Here is a 21,997-nt window from a genome sequence, read left to right on the forward strand (position 1 = left end):
TAAAACAGTTTCAAAATGTAATAAATGTCTGATTGTAACAGTTGGTTTTATAGTGTCACAGAAAATTGTAAGGAAGAAGGGTAAGTGTGCTTTGTTGCAGCAATTCTTTCTCTTTCTCTGCCTATAGGGAGCCGGCACTCAGGAGAGAGTGTTGATTGAGATTCTTTGCACAAGGACGAACCAGGAAATTCGAGACATAGTCAGGACTTACAAAACAGAATTTGGAAGAGACATTGAACAGGATATCAGAGCAGATACCTCAGGACACTTTGAACGATTACTTGTATCTATGTGCCAGGTGAGCCAAAGGGCATTTTATTGACAATGGCGAGTTTGTTGGTAAATCAAAGGTATAACCCTTGCTGCATACTTTTCATGCATTTATTACAGAACAGACTGGTGAGCGGAGTTATAGCTCCGTATCAGATGCTTACAGTAAACAAACACCGGTTTTTAAAAAAGGTTCACCTGTTTTTATAGCTCAGGAGTGGCCAGTCTGAGCCTGGAATGAGCCAGAATTTACCAATGTACATTGCCAAAGAGCCACAGTAATACGTCAGCAGCCCCCCATCAGCTCCCCACCCCCGCTCCCAGCCCACCAGCAGCCCCGCCCATCAGCATCTCCCCCTCCCTACCTGATCAGCTGTTTTGTGGCATGCAGGAGGCTCGGGGGGAGGGAGGAGCGATGGCATAGCAACCTCAGGGGAGCCACAGGTTGGCCACCCCTGTTATAGCTTGACGAAGAGTATGATTGAGAGATCATCAAAATGAACTGTCTGTGTTTGCCTAATCAGAGCCAGCTTCTGTAAGAAGTTATGTGGCACTGGACTATGTCTTTATAGCAGAATGACAACATACAGTCTCCCTGGGGACAGACTGAAAAGTCCTGTCTACCCAGGAATCCCTACTGAGTTGAGTTACCCAGTTACAGCACTGTAGCAACCTGAAAAAATGCATTTAATCACAGTTTGGCCTTGCAGTCTAGATGGGAACAAATCATGGTGTAACAGTGCTTCAGAATTATGCTGGAGCCGGGGGACTTTTACCATCATTCAAGAACATGATTCCAGAAGGGTGCAGTCCTTCTTACGTTGTCAGACCAAACCAGGGTTTAACACGTAGTGGGACTCAAGTAATGCAAACTGAGTCCCAGAAACCTGCCCCCTAACACAATAGAGGTCATAATATATAGAAGACTTGAGAGAATCCATGGGAGTATGCTAAGCAGGACATTCAGCTCAAAACTCACTTCCCCTCTTTTAGTTTCCTGCTCATCCTTCCGTTCTCAGATCAAATCGTTCTATGCAGATAGTACATGAACTCAGCTGGATCATGTATGGGACTGTTATACCATGCAGTTTTTCAGTGTTGTTATCCTCAATATCCTATAAAAACAGATTTTAAACATGGTGAAACACTACATGTTATAATACCTGGCATGTATCTAACCCCCGAATTGGCTGTAAACCAGCAGCCATGTTCTGTGGTAGCTTGTACTTTGAGCAGAGCTGCATTTTGTGGGACCTGAAAATGTGGGGAATGCATTCCCCCATTTCGTTGATGAAAGTGATGTTTCCCTTGTTTCATTTGCAGTTCCATAAAGTCTTAGATACTCTGATATTCTTCCCCACCTCTTCTGACTGTAATTGCCTTTTTTTTTTTTTTTTTTGAGCCTAGCTATTTTACAGTTAATTAAACTTCCATGACATTTCTACTTTGATGTTCTCTTGAGTGTATCAACCCTTGTGAGAGCTGTGGCATTAATTACCACAAATATTTTCTGGGGATTTTTATTGCCTGCCTCTGTAAAGTCAAAAAGGCAAATTCCAGAGAAGGTTGCACTGGTGACTTTTTATTATTTTGATATATCCAACGCGTTATGATAGCTAGTGGTCATCTGCACATTATATAACTTATATAGATGTTGAAAGAAAAGGAGTACTTGTGGCATCCGATGAAGTGAGCTGTAGCTCACGAAAGCTTATGCTCAAATAAAATTGTTAGTCTCTAAGGTGCCACAAGTACTCCTTTTTTTTTTTTTTTTGCAGATACAGACTAACACGGCTGCTACTCTGAAACCTTATATAGATGTTAGTTCATTTAAATCATTAAAAAGTAGTTTGGAAACGTTATCTTCAGAAATTACCTTTCCCTGGTACCACCACCACACAGTCTGAAATTAGATATTAATGCATGTCCTGTTGGTGCTAAAGTAAGCATCTTCTGTAGAAAATCTACCCTCAGATCTTTTCTCAGTCAGTCATTATGCTTCAGAGACAACGCCATACTTCAAAGAATGGGATCAGATTGTGCCTTTTATTGCTATTATTTCAGGCTGCGTGCATACTCAGTAGAAAACATGTTTGGAAGGTTCTTTGCAACCAGTAGAGCTAGAAACAGAAAAATTAAGTGAAAACTTAGCCCTTGTTTTCTGCTTAATTTAAGTATCAAGAAGTCGCAGGGGCTAAAAACATGAGATAATTTCAAGTTACAGAGCTGCTGACCGAGATGATTTAAGGTTTTTAAGTTGTGCTCTGCAGAGTAAGAGTTTCAGGCCATCTTTCTATGGTCAGCTTACAAGAAATCACTATAAATGGAAAGGCAGGTTTTCAAACTGCTACTTAAAAGCACAGGTGTTAGTTGATAAGGCAGGAAACTGACAAAAGACTATGTATGCCTGTCCAGAAGCAGCAGCTAGAAGGAATTTAATACCTACTTCCTTTCAGAATATAGTGAGTATATCTTGTCTTCCATTTCTAATAACTGAAGAGCCTGAAGTACTCTTGAATTCAGAATTCCAATATGCCGTAGCCTTGCCCCTTTTCAAAGAACTATTTTAGAACAGTCATGAGCTCGCTATCCAAGTGGACAGAGATATGTAGCACTTTCCATGCATCACAATATGCATAATACTTGGTACTTCTATAGGACTTTTCATCTGAGGATCTCAAAGCACTTTAAAAATAATTAAGGCTCTCACCTGAGCAGCAAAGGTGACTAATTCTCATTTTACAAAGGAGTACAAAAAAGATTCGACGGTCACACAGCGTGTCAGTGGAAGAGCTGGGGGATAGGCTTGGAGTTCTGACTCCTAGTACCCTCATTTAACTGGTGCACACTCCAGTGCTGCCTCCAAAAACAAGTGAGGCTTATTGGGAAACAGCTGTCATAAAAGGGTCCTTTACCAAGTCTAGTTTATGGTTTAATTTTCCAGGCTGAAGAATGAGAACCATTTGGCAAGGCTATAAGATGTGGTGAGGAACAGAAAATGTTGTGTTACTGATTGAGCAGCTAATGTCTTCACTTGCAGGGCAATCGGGATGAGAATCAATCAGTGAACTACCAAAAAGCTCAGGAAGATGCTCAGCGCCTCTACCAAGCTGGTGAAGGGAAACTTGGAACTGATGAGTCTTGCTTTAACATGATTCTGGCAACTAGAAGTTTCCCCCAGCTGAAAGCTACAGTTGAAACATATTCTAAGGTAGAATTTTTTCTGTTAAAGATTATGAACTAAGTTCAGCCCTGGGGTAAAAACAGGTGAAACTCCATTAACTTCAGAAGAGTTGGTCTGCCTATGCCAGGATTGAATTTGGATCCATTCCCATGTTAAAAAAAACAACTCCCCCAATCCCTTTAATTTTTATGTGCAGATTGCCAATCGTGATCTGTTAAGCAGCATTGGCCGGGAGTTTTCTGGAAATGTAGAAGATGGCTTGAAGACTATCGGTAAGAGACATTTCTTTTTTTTAAAGAGGGTATTTATGACTAATTGGAGAGGTAAAGCTAGGAGGGCTGTCAATTAATCGCAGTTAATACATTAACTCACTTAAAATCGTCCTGGTTAACGTTGTTTCGTTGCTGATCAATTAGGGAACATGCTTGTTTAAAGTTGTGCGATGCTCCCTTATAACCTTGTTTGGCAGCCGCCTGCTTTGTCCACTACTTCCAGGAAGAGCAGGCCTTTGCAGCGAGCTGGTGGGGGCTTGGAACCAGGGTGGATCGGCAGCTCCCTATCAGCTCCCCGCTCCTCTAAGTTCGCTGTGCGGCAGCCGCCCAGCAGGCTATCAATTGCCGGCAGGTCAGCTGTCGCTCCCCCCACTAATGCTGCTCCTGCCCTCTGCCTTAGAGCTGCTCACTGGAGCCTCCTGCTTGCTGTGCGGGGGGCGGGGAGGTGGGAAGAAGGGGGCTAATGTCAGGGTTTCCCGCTCCTGCACCCTGCTTACCCCATCTTCCATAGAACAGGGGGACACATGACAGGGCTCAGGACAGAGGGAGTTTCCTGGCAGCAGTTGCTGTCTCAGCTTGATTAACTTGAAAAGGCAGTGTACTTAGAGTGGGGTCAGCATACTTAAAGGAGCAATAAAAAGAAAGGGAGTACTTGTGACACCTTAAAGACTAACAAATTTATTAGAGCATAAGCTGTAGCTCACGAAAGCTTATGCTCTAATAAATTTGTTAGTCTTTAAGGTGCCACAAGTCCTCCTTTTCTTTTTGCGGATACAGACTAACACGGCTGCTACTCTGAAACCTGTTAAAGGAGCAGTGCGCATCTCTCTCTCACACACAGGGTGTGTGTTTCTGTCTGCCATGCTGTCTCCCCTCCCTCCATTTGTGCTGCCTTGTAGAGTGTGAGGCTACATTAACAACGAGTTAATCCTTGAGGGCTCAGCCAATTGCTAGTTCATCATTTAGCAATAAGGCATTCCCTGGGAAATATCCCACCCTCTGACTTCACCACCTCAACCAAGCTTCACAATCATCATTGCTGTGTACCAGTATTAAATTGTTTGTTTATAACTTATACTGTCTGTGTGTTTCTGGTGAAAAAAATTTCCCTGGAACCTAAACGCCCCTATTTACATTAATTCTTTTGGGGAAATTGGATTCGCTTAACATCATTTCGCTTAAAGTCGCATTTTTCAGGAACATAACTACATCGTTAAGCGAGGAGTTACTGTACATGCAAACAAATTAACTAGATTTAAAAAGTCATGATTAATCACACAATAATAGAATACCAGTTTTAATGTATTATAAATATTTTTGGATGTTTTTCAACATTTTCAAATATATTGATTTCAATTACAATACAGAATATGAACTGTGCAGTGCTCACTTTATATTTCTTCTTGTTCAACCAATTGCTAAGGCAAATATGTTTGTTTACATTTACGGGAGATCCTGCTGCCTGCTTTTTATTTACAGTGTCACCTGAAAGTGAGAACAGGCACTCACATGGCACTGTTGTAGCCGGCTTTGCAAGATATTTACATGCCAGATATGCTAAACATTTGTATGCCCCTCCATGTTTTGACTTGTAGGCACTAAAGTTTTACATTGTTTTGTTTTTGAGTGGAGTTATGTAAAAAGAAATAAAAATAATAATTCTACATTTGTAAGTTGAACTTTCACGATAAAAAGAATGCACTACAGTACTTGTATGAGGTGAATTGAAAAATACTGTTTTTTTACAGTGCAATTATTTGTAATCAAAATAAAGTGAGCACTGTACTCTTTGTATTCTGTTGTAATCGAAATAAATATATTTGAAAATGTAGAAAAAAATTTTAAAATATCTATAATAAATTTAAATTGGTATTTTATTATTATTTAACAGTGGGATTAAAACTGCACTTAATCATGACTATTTTTTTACTCTCACAATTATTTTTTTAATTGTTTGACAGCCTTAAAAGCTAGGTAAGAGACAATCCAACTCAGCAATCTATGAATTGTCATAAGTGTTTTGAAACTACTTGATGTATTCACCTTTTATATTACCACCCCCAGAACTTGCCAAAATAGAAGTATTCTAAGTCCTGACTAAAAGTTGAACTTTTATTTTGATTATAATTCAAGTACAGTGAGCTCAATTTGAAACAAGCTGGCTTTCTCCAAACTAAATCCAAGTAAGGCATATTTAACTCTTTTCAGTTCCCCTCATTCTGAATTAACTTCATAGAACAGATTTACTGAACATTGTACTTAATGTTAATTTGTATCACAATGCTCAGATCTACTCTAAACAGAAGAGTAAAGAGTTTAAGAGCAGGTGTCACTTTTAAATAGAGTGCTTACAGCTAAATTTGTTTTCAGAAACACTAAGGAAAGACAGGAGTGTGGGCCCCCTCTGACCCAGATGACTCACAAGAGGTCCTTTCTGACATACTATACAAGTCGGGCTGGAATTCCTATATTTTTCATTTAGAAGCTACTTGACCTACAATAAAAATCTTAATTTAAGCATCACAAGTTCTATAGAAAATTGGAGCAAAAGTTTTTCTAAAGGTTTCCTGTCATCATCTGATTAATTTCTTATTCTCACTGTTCACAAAGCTAATGGACCATGATAAGGGCTCTACCAAATTCACGGTAATAGGATTTTAAAATTAGTTAATTTCAAGGTTTCAGATGTTTACATGTGAAATTTTAAGGTAACTATGGGGGTCCCAACCCCAAAGGGGTTGTGTGTGTGTGTGTGGGGGTCCACATGGGTATTGTAGGAGTGTTGTGGGATTGCCACCCTTAATTCTGTGCTGCTGCTGGCAGGGGCACTACCTTCAGAGTTGGGCAGCTGGAGAGCAGTGGCGGCTGACCAGGCCCCAACTCTAAAGCCAGTGCCCTGCCAGCAGCAGTATAGAAGTGAGGGTCACAGGGGCGTGGGTTACTATACATCTGGGTTTTCCCAGCAGTCTCCCACCCGGGTCAAGAGTTGTCCCAGGCACAGAGCTTCCTGCAGCCGGGGGAGGTTCCAAGAGGTGGGTCTGACCCTGCTCTGGGAGTAGCCCCTGCAGAGGAAGAGGATGTCCTGTTCCTCCCTAGCCTGGGCAGGGACTAGCAATGGGAGCCCAGCCCATGGTAAGAGTCCCTGCATGCGGTGCCCCCAGCCCTGCCTCTCCTCTACAATAGCAAGATTTCATGGTCTGTGACACATTTTTCTCGGCTGTGAATTTGGTAGGGCCCTAATCATGGTCGATTTGAAAGAGTAACCATTAGCATAATTTATAATAAAGGGATTCCTGAAGTTTAGAAAACCCCAAACTGTTTTTATTATTAAGCTGTTGTAGTTAATGTCCTGACTCTACCTCTTAACAGTATATTGTAGAATCCATTCTTACTCTTTTTATCAGCCACCTATGTAGGGTGGTGTCCTTTCGTCAGCTATGCTTTATGTTGGTGCCACAAGATTGCTATGCAGAGCCCTTCTAAGCTATGCCCCATTTGAAGCACTGTAAAAAGATCAATACTTGTTGAGAGCACTTTTTTTCTTGAAACTAATTGTGACCTATTAATTGGCATTCATATAATGTGATGTGGAAACCTATTCAATAGGAACTGAACAGAGACCAGCCAGTGAACGGTGATAATTTTCTATTGGTACTTATGCTGTTGGAGTTCTAGCTAAGAAGCTAGAGGTAAAAATCTTTGAATTCCAGTACCAATCACCCACTGGAAAGATTTGTTTTTTAAAATTACGTGTCCCCTTACATGATTTTTGTTATTGAATTAAGGCTTCTTTACTTGTCAAAAGTGCTGTCTTCATGGCTGAAATGAGTTATAAAATGATTTGGCCAACTAGCAATGATGGGGCTACTAACCTGTGTAAAAAGGTACCCATGTTTAGTGAAGCTTAAACACTTCTTGTGGCTATGAAATTATTTTACCAGTGACAATAAGGCCTAAGTTGAAAGATTCAGTAACAAAACAGCTATGTTTCCAAACCTCAAAGAAATGTGATGAGATGCACAGAATAGAATTTAGCCAACAAAAAAATTGCTGAACTGTGACCAGCATGGGTCTTGCATGAGGAAGAATCACAAAGCAATAAGAGGAACTGTTTCAAAATACCAGGTATACTATCTGCTAGATCAACTATTTAATTCTACCAAATACAACCATGTGAATAGTGACTGCAGTATACATTGTTTGAAATAACCTTGTAACTACACTTTCTTGTAGTGCAATGTGCTCTAAATTGCCCAGCCTTTTTTGCCGAGAGACTTCACCATTCCATGAAAGGAGCTGGCACAGATGATTCTACACTTGTCAGAATTGTAGTCACTCGCAGTGAGGTAAGAATCTTCCTCTTCCTTTCCAAAAAATGAGGAGGAAGCAGAAGTTTAAAAATTTTGGATATATACTGCACATGTAGTGAAAAATCAACGTATCCTAACCCGTTTTGCGCTCCTTGTCACCTATATGGAGCTGTCAGAATTAGTCTATGCAAATGTAGTTCTTACTCTGAGAATCAGCTGAACAAATTCACTTGCAAATATTCACAAAGCAGTCTAGATTTCAGCCCGTTCACAAGAATCCAGCCTAGGTGCTGTTAATCTCCTGGAATTCATGGGTCTGTTTGCTATAAAGTTAGCAGCCAGGGAGCTGTTTTCTTGAATTAGTCTTCATTAACAGTGAAAGGGGATGAGAGAATGGTCTGAATATTTGGGAAGGAACCACTCCAGCTAGCAATTACCATATCCTTTGCCAGGGAATTGCTGCTTCATTCAGGGAAGGGAGAATATTTGAGTTCTAGGACCCTATAGAACTGCAGGGCTGAGCCTCCTACTCTTGGGGGTGCATTCTGTGCCAAAATATTAAAAATTCTGCACAGAGTATTAAAATTTCTTTGTCAAAATAACACTACCTAATCACAACAGTTTCAATTATTTTGGTAATTTATTTCAGAATACCTGTTTTGTCAGTAATAATACAGACAATACAATACAAAATTTCCCCCAGGAGTAGAAAGTTAAAGAAACCCCTATGACAACCCAGTTCCTGTTTCTCTGCCCCACCCACACAGCCCAGCTGGGGGGCCAGACACCCACAACCCCTCTCCCCAGAGCCCAGCCACTATGCCCAACCCCCCACCCCCAACAGAGCCCAGACACTCCTCTCCCTGCCCTCCAGACCCCAGGGATCCAGAGGGAGAAACTGCATGATGTTGGGATCTGGGCTTCCATGGAGTTTCCTACGCTTCGCTGCCTCCTTCCTTCAGGGTATGCTGGGAACCTCTCCCTCGCCTTGTCTTCTATTTGTGACTTGTGGCCAGCAGCACTGCAGCCTATTTCTGTGGAAGAAAGGAAATTCTGTGTGCACAACATTCATTTCTGCAAAATTCTGCATTGCGCACTGGTGCAGAATTCCCCTATTACTTTTCCATTTATCATCAATTTACCACTTCTGTGTAAGTTCTTCAAAGTTTCGTTGGAGGAAATGATTGAGCTTGCTCAGTTTCTTTTGTCGGTGGCTGCCTCCTTCCTCCTCATGGTTTCAAAAATGGACTGGTTAAGCAGCTTACCTCACTGTTTCTGAATTTTATGTTCCGAAGAAGAGGCTTCCCTACTTGTGGGGGTGGAGCTAGCACTCACGTGAGATGAGATGCTTTTTGATTCTTAAAAAGAAAAGGAGTACTCGTGGCACCTTAGAGACTAACCAATTTATCTGAGCATAAGCTTTTGTGAGCTACAGCTCAGCTCACTTCATCGGATGCAGTGAGCTGTAGCTTACGAAAGCTTATGCTCAAATAAATTGGTTAGTCTCTAAGGTGCCACAAGTACTCCTTTTCTTTTTGCGAATACAAACTAACACGGCTGTTACTCTGAAACCTGTCATTTTTTATTGTTGTTATTTTTTGTCTTTTGGGAAGGACTCTCCCTATCAGGAGCCCCAGGCTGGCTCTTGAGACGTGGTGGGTTAACCCTGCATGTCTCATCCATTGATACGTAATTGGAGAGGAAATGCAGGAGTATTTCACTGTATGACAGCTGCCTCTTGCTTTTTCAAAGTGACTTACCCATATAGAAGCAGTGGGAAGGGACCCTGGTGTGCTTTTCCTGTTGAAGTGGACTGGAGAATTTGGGGAGACGGCCTTTCAGTCTGTCTGCTCCCAGAGGCTGAAGCAGCCTTCTTCACCATTTACAGAAGTGTCGTCTAGCTTCAGAACCTCTTAGAGCTCTGAGAGATCCTGAGAGGGTATCATGCAGAGAGAGCATCTCTTTCCTTTTTGCCTGCATTGTCTGGGCTGCTGTAGGGTACAGGGAATGAACTGATGTTTTGTCTGGGTTCACTGCAAGTAGACTCTTACTCTACTACCGAATGATCCCATATTGTACACTGATTGCTTGTTGAGTGTTTTATGCTTATCTTTTTCTTTTGACACAGATTGATCTTGTACAGATCAAACAGCTCTTCATGCAGATGTACCAGAAGACTTTGGCTACAATGATATCAAGTGACACAAGTGGTGACTACAGGAAGTTGCTGGTAGCAATTGTTGGTCAATAGAAAAGATTTACATTTTAACAAAGTGAAGGGCATGTAACGAAAAACGATTTTCAATATTGCATAACCAAATATGCCTTCCTAATTATGAATGATTTAAGAGTTTGTATTTTGCCTTAATTTAGAGCACATTTATACTTTACTGTATAAAAATAATATGTATCTGTCATTTACCTGAAGTATCAGTGTCATTTTGACCCACAGAAAATACAGCTGAGATACCACATTAAATTACTTCCTTCAAACAGCCATTATAGTACAAGTAATTTATCTGCAAAGATTCTGCAGCCCTGAGTAGTTCCACTTCTTGAAAGGTTGGTAGGGATTAGACCCTTTCACTAAAACAGTCCTGGGACACTTATAGCAACAGAATCTTCAATACTAAATTGCTTAGCCAATTATTCAAAAGAGCAACATAGCTGATCTTATCACCACCTTGACATTTTAGGGTGACAAAGCACGATAACCGCACCTAAAACCAACAGATGAAGCCTCTACAAATTAAAATAAGGCTAGGAGAGGTGGGCTACTTCAGGTTATGTTACAGAATCAGTTTCCACAATAATGGTAAAAAAATATGACATGACTGAGTCCAAGTATTAATGGTTTAAGTGTGTGCATGGCAAATATTGTAGAGTGGAAGTCATCAGAAATGGGCTAATATTGCTGGCCTGCCTGAATGAGTCATGATATGATATTGTTTTGCCTGGAATTACAAGTGCACTCTAAACTAATTTTATGGTGCCAATGAAAAATAGATAAAGGGACTTACTGATTAGATTTGGGAAGATCCTGTTTACTCAGATGAATGACTGGACAGGCTATTTTAAAAAAAAAGCCATTATTGGGTCGTCTTAAACAAATGTAAAACACTACATGGGAATGTTTAAACCCAAAGCTGTGTGCTAAAAGGCAAACTATACTTCCTTTTGTATGGACAGACACATGGAATGCTCAAAGTAGAAGCATTAGCATAAATGGTAGGAAGAAAATCTGAAGTTCTTAGTAACATGGAAAAATGTTAAGTGATTTAACTTGACAGTTCCCCTTAAAAACGTGTAGACACAAACTGGGGGAAAAAATTTCCGGGAAACCTAGGGCTGGTCTACACTACAGCCATCCTCCCACTGATATAAGTGCCTAACTGCACCACCACAAGAGACCTAAGGCTTGTGTCAGTGTAGTTGCGGGCAGGGCAATGTTTTTGTAGACACTGTGTTCCTTACAGTGGCTGTCTTGTCAATTTCACCGCAGAAAACACAAAATTGACAAGAAAGCAACCCCCCCAAGCTGGGGCAAGAAGTCCAGGGAGCTTTGGACCCCAATCTCAGCTGAGAAGCCTGAGGGGCCTTTGGTCAGCCAGGAGCCAGGCAGCCTTGACAATTTCATGGCGTGGGGAGCAGAGGGGGGGATGAGAAGTCCAGGCCAGCTTCCCCCCGACTCCTGGCAGAGAGACCAGGCTCTCAACTCCCCACACTGCCTCTCTTAGGTTGGTGAAAGTGTGCACCACTGCAGTATGTTGACTTAGGTTTCTATTGTAGACATACCCCTAGTTTAGAAGGGGTCAGTTACAGCCACCTGTTGCTGATGAATAACCTGCTCCTGTACAACATACAGAACTCAACTCTCTCTGAGTTCAGTGGAGGCCAACAGTGCTCAGCAGGCTCGTGTCTTTGCAACAGCTATGGGTGCTTGGAAGAAGTCATTGTCTGGAACTTTGCGTTCACTAGCAGCTAATATTTCTATATTGAACTTTAAAATTGAGTAAGGATCACATAAAATGGAAACCAACACAAAAAAAAAGTGAGATGTGATGACAGCCTCACTAATATCTCAAATTAACACAACTTTTACATTAGTGCTAGTGGTAAGAAACACTTCATGAACCAGACCATTCCATGTGCTACCTCCACCTAAGATGATTTTATCTTTACACTAACCTATCAAAGGGAAGGCAGCAGATTTTGTGGGTACTGAAGAGAGGATCAAATTCTGAGGGCTTATCAAAGTTCCCTTATCTGGCCTTCATAGGGTAGAGATGCTACTCTGGGGGGCATTCTGTGCCAAAAAATTCTGCATATTTTGTCAATGTATCACGCCAGTTTCAATTATTTTGGTAATATATTTCAAAATACTTGTCAGCAAGTATGTTTAACAGTACAGAAAACAAAAAAAGATTCAGGAAAGGTTTTTTGACAACTAGATTTCTTAGTAGGCATGTTGATACAGAACTTTAAGTAAATTCATTTAAACTACAATACATCCCTCAGAAGCAGTGCAAAGGTTTGGGGAGTCGGGGTAAGAGAGGAACTGAAGTAGAGGGAAGTAGCCTGGGAGTGAACCTGGAGGTTGTTGGGTATGGGTGGGAGAATTAGGGAATAAGATTTTTTGGGGGGGAAGGAGGGGGGAGAAGGAGAGGGATTGTTAGGAAGCCTCCCCCATGCAGACTCTGGCTGACCTCTTGTGTCTCCCATCAGTCAACACAACTGCACCGCTCTACTCCCTGGGCCTCCCTGTCCATTCAGCCCCTGCCCAAGTCTACCCCCCAGCAGCCCCATGGGCCTGCTCTGTCTGTTCCACTGTGAGGAACACAGCCTCTCCTCCACCCTATCTGCTGCTGGCTGCTCCAGCCCTTGGGACAGCTGCCCTAGCAGCCCCTGGTGGGCAAAAGGCATAAATGCAGTGCCTCTCCAGCAGAATGTATTTTCTGCAGAGAAAAAAAAAAAAAATCTGCAACTGACATGAATTCTGCACAGTGGTGCAGAATTTCCCCAGGAGTAACATGCAGCCATTCACTCCTCTTATGGTGGCTGAGGCTGGTAGTGAGGGGGTCTTCTCCATGCTGTAGTGACTAGGCCCCACGCAAAGTTGAATGGCATTTCCTCCTAAGATCAGCTGGTTCTGCTGGGGAGTGTGGGTGCTCTCCTCTGGCACAAGAAGTCAATACATTAGATGACAGAAAGAATAGTTAACCACCTTTTCATAACTGTTGTTCTTTGACATGTGTTGCTCATGTCCATTCCATTCTAGGTGGGTGCTCATGTGCACAGTCATCTGAGACTTTTGCCTTAGCAGTATCCCTAGGGTCAGCTGTGGCACCCTCAAGAATGCCACGCTCATATCAGACACCGCCCTCTCCTACGCCCTCTCAGTTCCTTCTTGCCGACAACTCTGACAGAGTGGTAGGAGGGCAGGTAATGGAATGGATATGAGCAACCCCTCTCAAAGAACAACACTTACAGAAAGGTGGGTAACCATTTTTTCTTCGAGGGCTTGCTCGTGTCGATTCCATTCTTGGTGACTCGCAAGTGGTATCCCTGGAAGTGGGCTCAGAGTTCATGGTCGTGCAGCTTGCAGTACTGCTCTACTGAAGCCAGCATCATCTCAAGCTCGTTGAATAAGCGCTTAGTGAAATGTGAATGTATGACCAGGTAGTAGCTTTACAGATATCCGGACTGGGCACTTGGGCCAGGAAGGCCACCAGTGAGGCTTGCGCTCTAGTTGAGCGAGTGGTGACAAATGCAAGTGCAGGAACCTTTGCCTGATCATAGCAGAAACGGATGCAGAAGGCGATCCAAGATGAAATTCTCTGGGCGGACAGCAGACAACCTGCCACCACGACAAATAACTGCTTCGACTTGCGAAATGGCTTGGTCCTCTCGATGTAGAAGGCTAGCGCCTCCCTGACATCAAGGGAGTGCAACCTACACTCCTTCTCATGAGGTTTTGGACAGAAGACTGGAAAAATATGTCCTGGCTCATGTAAAATTGGGGAACTACCTTGGGCAGGAAAACCAGGTGTGGCCACAGCTGGATCTTGTCCTTCAAGAACACGGTGGTTCCGAGGTGAGTGCCCTAATCTTGGAAACCCTCCTTGCAGGGGTTGTCGTCACCAAGAACGACACCTTCCAGGAAAGCAGAAGAAGAACAGAACAGGATGCTAAGAGCTCAAAGGGGGCTTGCATGAGCCGTGTGAGCACCAGGTTAAGGTCCCATGGAGGGACAGGATCCCAGACTTGAGGGTAGAGTCGCTCCAGACCCTTCAGAAACCGGATCGTCATGCCATGCGCAAAGACTTACCTGCCCTAGAATGGAGGGTGAAAGGCCGAGATAGCAGCCAACTGGACCTTAATAGATGAAAGGGACAGTCCCTGAAGTTTAACATGCATGAGGTTGTCTAGAATCAGCTGCCACAGGCCTAACCCGTTGGGTCAAAGCGAGCACATAAATTTGGCCAGCTAGGTGACCGTAGTGGAAGGCTTCCTGCTTCCTAGCAGGACCTGCTGGACTCAGGCTGAACACTCCTGCTCAATATTCAGCCATGGAGCAACGAAGCTGTCAGGTGCAGCACCTGTAGGTTCAGGTGCAAAAGCTGGCCCTGATTCTGTGACAGGAGATCTGGCCAGTGGGGCAGCAGCATCGGGGCCAACACTACCAGGTCCAGGAGTGTGCTGAAACCAGTGTTGGCACGGCCAAGCCGGGGCAATGAGTATGAGTTTGGCCCTGTTTCGCTTAACCTTCATGAGGACCTTTTGGAGCAACGGGACTGGCAGGAAAGTGTACATCAGAGCCCCCGACCATGGTAGCAAAAAGGCATCTGACAGGAAACCCGTCGGTCCCCCAGAATGAGCAGAAACAGTGGCACTTCCTGTTCTGGTGAGTCGCAAACAGATCCACCTGGGGAGATCCCCTCTTCTGGAAGATCCTGTCCACCACCTCAGGGTGAAGAGACCACTCGTGGCGAGACAAAAAGGTTCTGCTGAGGTGATCTGCCAGGACATTCCTGGCTCCAGGAAGGTGTGCTACCACAAGATGAATGGCATGCTGAACACAGAAGTCTCAGAGACTGAGAGCTTCCTGACAAAGAGCTGAGGATCTGGTTCCGCCTTGCTTGTTGATATAAAACATCATGGCAGTGTTGTCCATTACGACTTGAACCACCATGCTCTGCAAGTGGGACCGAAAAGCTTGGCAGACCAGGCGAACCACCCTGAGCTCCCTGACATTTATGTGGAGGGAGCAGTTGACCCCCGACCAGCAGCCTTGAGTACTGAGCTTCCCCAGGTGAGCTCCCCATCCGAGGTCTGAAGCATCAGGCACCAGAGTCAGTGACAGGGATGGGGCTGCTAAGGGAACTCCCTGCGGGACCGACACAGGGTCCAGCCACCACGCCAGAGATGCCCGAACGTGGTCCAGCACTTGACTACCAAGTCTAGGTCATGTCTGTTGGAGACGTAGACTGACACTAACCATGCCTGCAATGGACGAAGATGGAGCCGGGCATGTCAAACCATGTAAGTGCAGGCAGCCATATGACCTAATAACCATAGACAGGTATGGGCAGTAGTGAGTGGATGATCCCTCACACAGGATATTATCGCCAATATGCCTTGGAAGCAGGACTCTGGGAGGAATGTCCTTGCCCATGTGGAGTCGAGAACCGCCGCGATTAATTCTATTCATTGCACTGGTAAAAGGGTTGACTTACATTTACTAACAGGCCCAGGTTGTGGCATGTGGCTCGCACCAGATTGAGGCTGTGCTGCACTTGATCTCACGATCTGCCCCGATGAGCCAATCGTCAAGATAAGGGACCCCCCAGCATCTCAGGTAACCAGCTATGGGGGCCGTGCATTTTGTAAAGACCCGTGGGACCAAGGAGAGGCCAAAGGGTAGCGCTGTAAACCGGAAATGGTGCTGGCCCACCATGAAACCAATGAACCGTCTGTGTCCCGGGAAGATAGAGATATGGAAATAACTGTCTTTCAAATTGAGAAGGACATACCAGTGGCCCAGATCTAGGGAGGGAATAATGAAGGCCAGGGACACCAAGTGAAATTTCAACCTTTTGAGGCACTTGTTGAGTCATGGGATGTAGGCCCCCTTTTTCCCTCTGGCTCAGGAAATAATGGGAGTAGAAACCATACCCCCTCATTTCCTGAGAGACCTCCTCCATTGCCCCCAGTATGTTGTTTACCTTCTGAATGAGGAATTGCTCATGAGAAGGGTCTCTGAAGAGAGACATAGAAGAGGAAGGGGGGGAAGGGGCGGCCGTAAACTGGAGGGTGTAGCTAAGTGACACTGGGCCAGGTTGCGCAGGAGAGTGGGAGGATGAACGGCGGTGGCGGCTAAAGCCTGTGTCCTTTCTCCTCGCTGGCCCTGCCAAGACCGCCACTGCCTTGGCGGTGGAGGAACATAGCTGCCTTGTAGCCTGAGGAGTATGCATCCCCAGTGAGCAGAAGGTAGCCTGAGTGTCCTTCAGGCCGTGCAGCCTCGCATCCATCTAGTTGGAGACTAGCCTGACACCATCAAATATGAGGTCCTGAATTGAGGCCTGCATCTCCTGGGACAGGCCAGTGGTCTGGAGCCAGGAATTGCACCTCATGACCACTGCCCACCACCCATGCAACTGAGTCAGCTGCAATCCAGGCCATCTGGAGGGAGCACTGGGCCACCACGGTACCTTCCTCCACCAGAGTCCTGAACTCTTAGGCCGCCTCCTGGGAAATGGAGTCCTTGAACTTGAGGATTCCCACAATTATAATTTTGCCACCCAAAACCAGAGGCTGTCCATGGAATAAAGTTTCTTGGCCTCTTTATTCTTGGGGGTTGAACAGGCAGGTCCCGGCTTGTCCTTTTCATTGGCTGCCAACATGACCAACAACCCCAGGCGCAGGTGAGCAGACAGGTATTTGAACCCCTTAATGGGGATGAAATACTTTTTCTCAGCCCTCTTGGAAGTGGGAGGAATGGAGAACGGGATTTGCCAGATGGTCTTGGAAATATTCAGGCCCCCCTCGTGTACCAGGAAAGCAGGGGTGGACACGGAAAGTACATTGAACAATGTGTCCGCTTGCTCTGCCATTTCTTCCGCCTGGAGGCCCAAGTTCACAGCCACCCTGCAGAGCAGTGCCTGATGTTCCCTGAAGTCATCAGGTGGACTAGCCCGGGAGGGTCCTGCCAACACCTTGTATGGGGAAAAGAAGGACGACTGGACAACTGGGTCAGGTCCTGGGGTGTCACCACCCACCAGGGAGGGAGGTCTTGAAGTTGGCACCAATTCTTTGCCCGCAGCACCTACTGGCATGTCCTGCACCAATCCTGGTGCCATCAGTGCTGTCCTGGGTTTGTCCAACACAGCGAGAGAGGGGTTGGTGAGATTGGAGCATAGGCTAGTAGATATGCCCGAGGTATTCCAATGAGGCCATTGTATCACCCGCTAGCCTTGCTGCCAGGTTGGCATCGCCGCAGCGGATGCACCCTCCGGAGCCCAATTGCGCCGCTGTCTAGGCGAGGGACTGAACTTCTTCTCCAAGCTAGAGAAGTCCTCAACCTCCGGTGACTAGGGTGGGGCCACCAAAGCCTGGGTCTGGCAGCCAACCATCTCCGCAGGTGACCAGTGCCAGGAACAGTCCGACCAGTGCCAGGAGCATGAAGAGCGGTGCCATGCTGGAGAGCGTCCCAAGGTCTTGGGAACAGCGACTGACCACGCGACAACGACCATTGCTGACTGTGGGGCAACAGTCTTCTTCCTCTCATGACTGCGAAGGGCAAGCTCCAGCTCGAAGGCAGAGAATGGAAGCACAGTGCCAACGACCTGCATCACGAAGACCAAGGACATGGCGATCTAGGGCTCTGCCTTGATTCTGAATATTGGCAGCGCTCTCTTGACATATGCAAGGCCTTTCGGGCAGGCTTGTCCTCATGGGGAGCCTTAGCCAGTTCCAACGCCACATGTGGGGCCAGCTGCGACAGGAGTGCTCGTTGCACTTCCAGCACTGAAAGACCTCCAATTAAAAGAAAAATAGCCACACCTGGCTGGAGACATTCCACTAGAGAACTGGTTAAGCAAGACATTTTCATGACTCAGGATACTTACAAGGCAACAGCAACTTTTACAGAGAAGCCTTGAAATGGACTTTTGTTTATGAAAATAATATAAATGAGTAAACACAGTAATTTTGGATGATGGGGTTACATACAATGATGAGTTGTCAAAATCTTAACAACCAGTTCCCTCCTCACCCCACGAGGGGGTTGTGCCCCGCCCCCCAGGATTCCTGCCCCATCCAACCCCCTGCATTCCTTGACGCCCCCACCCCCAAGACCCCTGCCCCATCCACCCCCCTCCCCTGTTCCCTGACTGCCCCCAGAACCGGGCAGGAGGGACTCGTGGGCCACCGTAGTGGGTGCCCACGCAGCCCTAAGAAATAGAGGGACCTGCCAGGGGGCGAGGTGGGGAGTTCCGGCAGTGCATACCTGGGGCAGCTTCCAGGAAGCATCCAGCAGGTTCCTCTGGCTCCTACGGGCACGGTAGAGTAGCTTGGGGGGTGGGGGGAGCGGCCACTCTACCCACTGATCACATCAAAAGTGGCGCCTTAGGCACCGACTCTGTGGGTGCTCCAGCCCTGGAGCACCCATGGGGAAAATTTGGTGGGTGCAGAGCACCCACCGGCAGCTCCCCGCCCCACGCCTGGCCCCAGCTTGCCTCTGCTTCTTCCCCTGAACGCATCGCCCTGCTCTGCTTCACCGCCCCCTCCGGCTTCCTGTGAATCAGCTGTTCGCGCAGGAAGCCTGGGAGGGCTGAGAAGCAAGCGGCGGCGTAGCGCTCAGGCCCAGGGAGGCGGAGGCGAGCTAGGGCGGGGAGCGGTTCCCCTGCACGCCCCCCCGGGTTACCTGCTGCGGCGCAGGCAGCCCTCCTCATGCCCCCCCACCCCAGCTCACCTCGGCCTCTACGGGCCTGAATGCAAAGCCGCCACTTGCTTCTCAGCCCTCCCAGGCGAACAGCTGATTCGTGGGAAACCAGGGGGTGGAGAAGCAGAGTGGGGCGGCGCGTTCAGGGGAGGAAGCGGAGAGGAGATGAGGTGAGATGGGGCCAGGCAAGGAGCTGCCAGTGGGTGCTTTGCACCCACCAAATTTTCCCCGTGGGTGCTCCAGCCCCGGAGCACCCACGGAGTCGGCGCCTAAGGTGCCACTTTTGGCTGGTTGTTAAATTTAGAAGCCCTTTTAGAACCGGTTGTCCCGTGGGACAACCGGTTCTAAAAGGGCTTCTAAATTTAACTGGTTCCAGCGAAAAGGTGAAAACCGGCTCCAGCTCACCACTGGTTACATACACACACCACTAGAATTCACAGTGTAGCATAAATGAGCATTCAGTTCCCAGTTCAGGTCACTCAGTGACAGCAAGTCTTTTCACAGATCTGAAAAAACAATTGCTTAGAAGTCTGCCATAGAGTGGTAGAAGATGGCCCATTACCATAACTCATGCTAAACATTTTGGGCCTTATTGTCAGTTACACTAAAGCCCTCTTACAGTACAGTAATGGGCAGCAATAGCCTCTGAGAATACAACCCATCCCCAGTCAGTGTAAAACTGGCATGAGGACCCTGCATTAACCCCCTCCAGTGTAGAAGGATTGGGCGTGTGACCAGAGCGTACTACACTACAGCTATTTTTCATTTCCCAGGCCCGTAACTAGACTCTGAACAGCAAAGTGTAAGGTAGAGCAGCCCTGAGACTGCTCTAACTTACACTAAGGTCCAGGTAGGTCCCTATACAGCCAAGTACAGGGAACATAAAAGTGACAGCCATCTCTGCTTCCCACTCAGCACAGAAACGGGACAGACAAGTAAGCTAAAGGAGATGAGAGCTTACATTACAGTGGTGAGGACTACTGGATAGAGCACTAGATTTGGCATGGAAACCTGGGTTTAATTACTGGCTCTGCCACAAGCCTGCTGGGTGACATTGGGCAAGTCACTTCCCTTTATGTGAAACAGGGATGACCACAGAATCATAGAATATCAGGGTTGGAAGGGACCTCAGGAGGTCATCTAGTCCAACCCCCTGCTCAAAAGCAGGACCAATCCCCAATTAAATCATCCCAGCCAGGGCTTTGTCAAGCCTGACCTTAAAAACTTCTAAGGAAGGAGATTCCACCACCTCCCTAGGCAACGCATTCCAGTGTTTCACCACCCTCCTAGTGAAAAAGTTTTTCCTAATATCCAACCTAACCTCCCCCACTGCAACTTGAGACCATTACTCCTTGTCCTGTCCTCTTCTATCACTGAGAATAGTCTAGAACCATCCTCTCTGGAACCACCTCTCAGGTAGTTGAAAGCAGCTATCAAATCCCCCCTCATTCTTCTCTTCTGCAGACTAAACAATCCCAGTTCCCCCAGCCTCTCCTCATAAGTCATGTGTTCCAGACCCCTAATCATTTTTGTTGCCCTTCGCTGGACTCTTTCCAATTTATCCACATCCTTCTTGTAGTGTGGGGCCCAAAACTGGACACAGTACTCCAGATAAGGCCTCACCAATGTCGAATAGAGGGGGATGATCACGTCCCTCGATCTGCTCGCTATGCCCCTACTGATACTTAGCATCCTTGTAAAGGGCTTTAAGATCCACTGATTAAAAGGCACTGTATAAGAGGTAGAGATTATTACCAATAACCATCAGCAACTAGGACAAATCCAACTAGTAATATTTGATGAATCAGTGACCAGAAGGCTCAGCAAATTTAGGGCACTGCTATGCCTCTTACAGAACAGCATTTAACAATTTTGGCCCTAGCCATTTTAGCTGGTCCTAGATTAATGAGATGTAATATTTAAGCAACACTAAGCAACAGAGGTCGTGTTGATTTTCTGTTCATAATTACAACCTTCAAAACAAATTGGTAACTTTTCTAAAACTGAGTGAGATCTTCAGAACTCATCTCATGTCCAGTGAGAAAGAGTTTCTCTGCGGCAACCATCGGAGGTCAGGACACACTAGTAAAGGACTTGTTAACATAAAACTCCAAATCTCTAGAGTAAACTCAGTGGAATGTCAAAGAACTGCCCTGTCTTTAGGGGAGGAGGAGCAGAGAGGGAGACCAAAGAGAAGCAGAAATAATTAGCAAACGTATAAACCTTTTACATGAAGAGTTTGTTAGTGCTTTCCTTTGTGATGGTGTTAAAATCCAACAATTTTCAGAAAATTGTCTTTTTAACTGATTCTTGATTATTGGGTTTGATTAGTTAAGTATTCCCAGTGGAGTGCATGTGAGAGAGATTTACTGGACAGTAATAGTTCGGTTTTGATTTTTTGTTTCTGATGGGAGAAAAGGGCTTGTAAATTTAAGTATCCAGGAAGCACTGTAATTCGGAAGGAGCTTGTGACAGGGTGTATCTATCCTGCACTGGCTCCATAGTGGTTAACGGTGCCTTGCAGGCTGAGGAAGCCCCACCCCTCCACCCCTGCTGGGCACGTTCAGCCTGGAGACAGGGTGTAAAGGGAAGCAGCCGAGCTCACTTGGGCTGGACTGCAGAGGACAAAGGATGTGTACTGCAAGCTTCCTCCAGAGAGCTATGGGAGCCCCACTCCCCAGAGGCCAGGAATGCCGAACCCCAGGCAGACTCTGGACTGCCTGTGGAGATGTGGGAGGAAACTGAGCTGTCCGAGATCTCGCCAGCCAACAACCCCAGGGACCCAGAGGACCCGCGGACTGCCGCACTGGAAGACAGGGTAGGAAGTGACTCATGGGAAACAGACACTGGTCTGGTCATAGGACCAGGAAACCCATCAGTGTGTTTTGGCTGGATCTTCATTGACCCCTTGGCGGAACCACCCACCGTTAGGGCCCTGGGCTGGGACCCGGTGGAGTAGGGCGGGCCTGGGTCCCCCTACCCCCAGGTGCCACCCCACCCCTGTGGGGAGGCCAGCCTC

The 21,997-nt window shown here is 46.1% G+C and overlaps 1 protein-coding gene across 2 annotated transcripts in view; it reads left to right on the plus strand.

Annotated features, from left to right (window-relative positions):
• ANXA7 (annexin A7) overlaps window positions 1-10,533 on the plus strand; it is a 57,049-nt gene extending 46,516 nt beyond the window's left edge. Inside the window, exons 9-13 of one of the 2 annotated variants that reach the window (XM_077822671.1) lie at window positions 128-298; window positions 3,311-3,481; window positions 3,651-3,726; window positions 7,960-8,072; window positions 10,165-10,533. In XM_077822671.1, coding sequence (XP_077678797.1) covers window positions 128-298; window positions 3,311-3,481; window positions 3,651-3,726; window positions 7,960-8,072; window positions 10,165-10,287 — 654 coding nt within the window. In that variant the 3' untranslated portion in view covers window positions 10,288-10,533. The remainder of the gene's footprint in view (window positions 1-127; window positions 299-3,310; window positions 3,482-3,650; window positions 3,727-7,959; window positions 8,073-10,164) is intronic. The other variant, XM_077822672.1, reaches the window with a different exon arrangement.
• The last annotated feature ends 11,464 nt before the right edge of the window (window positions 10,534-21,997 follow it).

Source organism: Eretmochelys imbricata, chromosome 7 (assembly GCF_965152235.1).
Source record: "Eretmochelys imbricata isolate rEreImb1 chromosome 7, rEreImb1.hap1, whole genome shotgun sequence".
In the NCBI taxonomy this organism is placed as follows: Eukaryota; Metazoa; Chordata; order Testudines; family Cheloniidae; genus Eretmochelys; species Eretmochelys imbricata.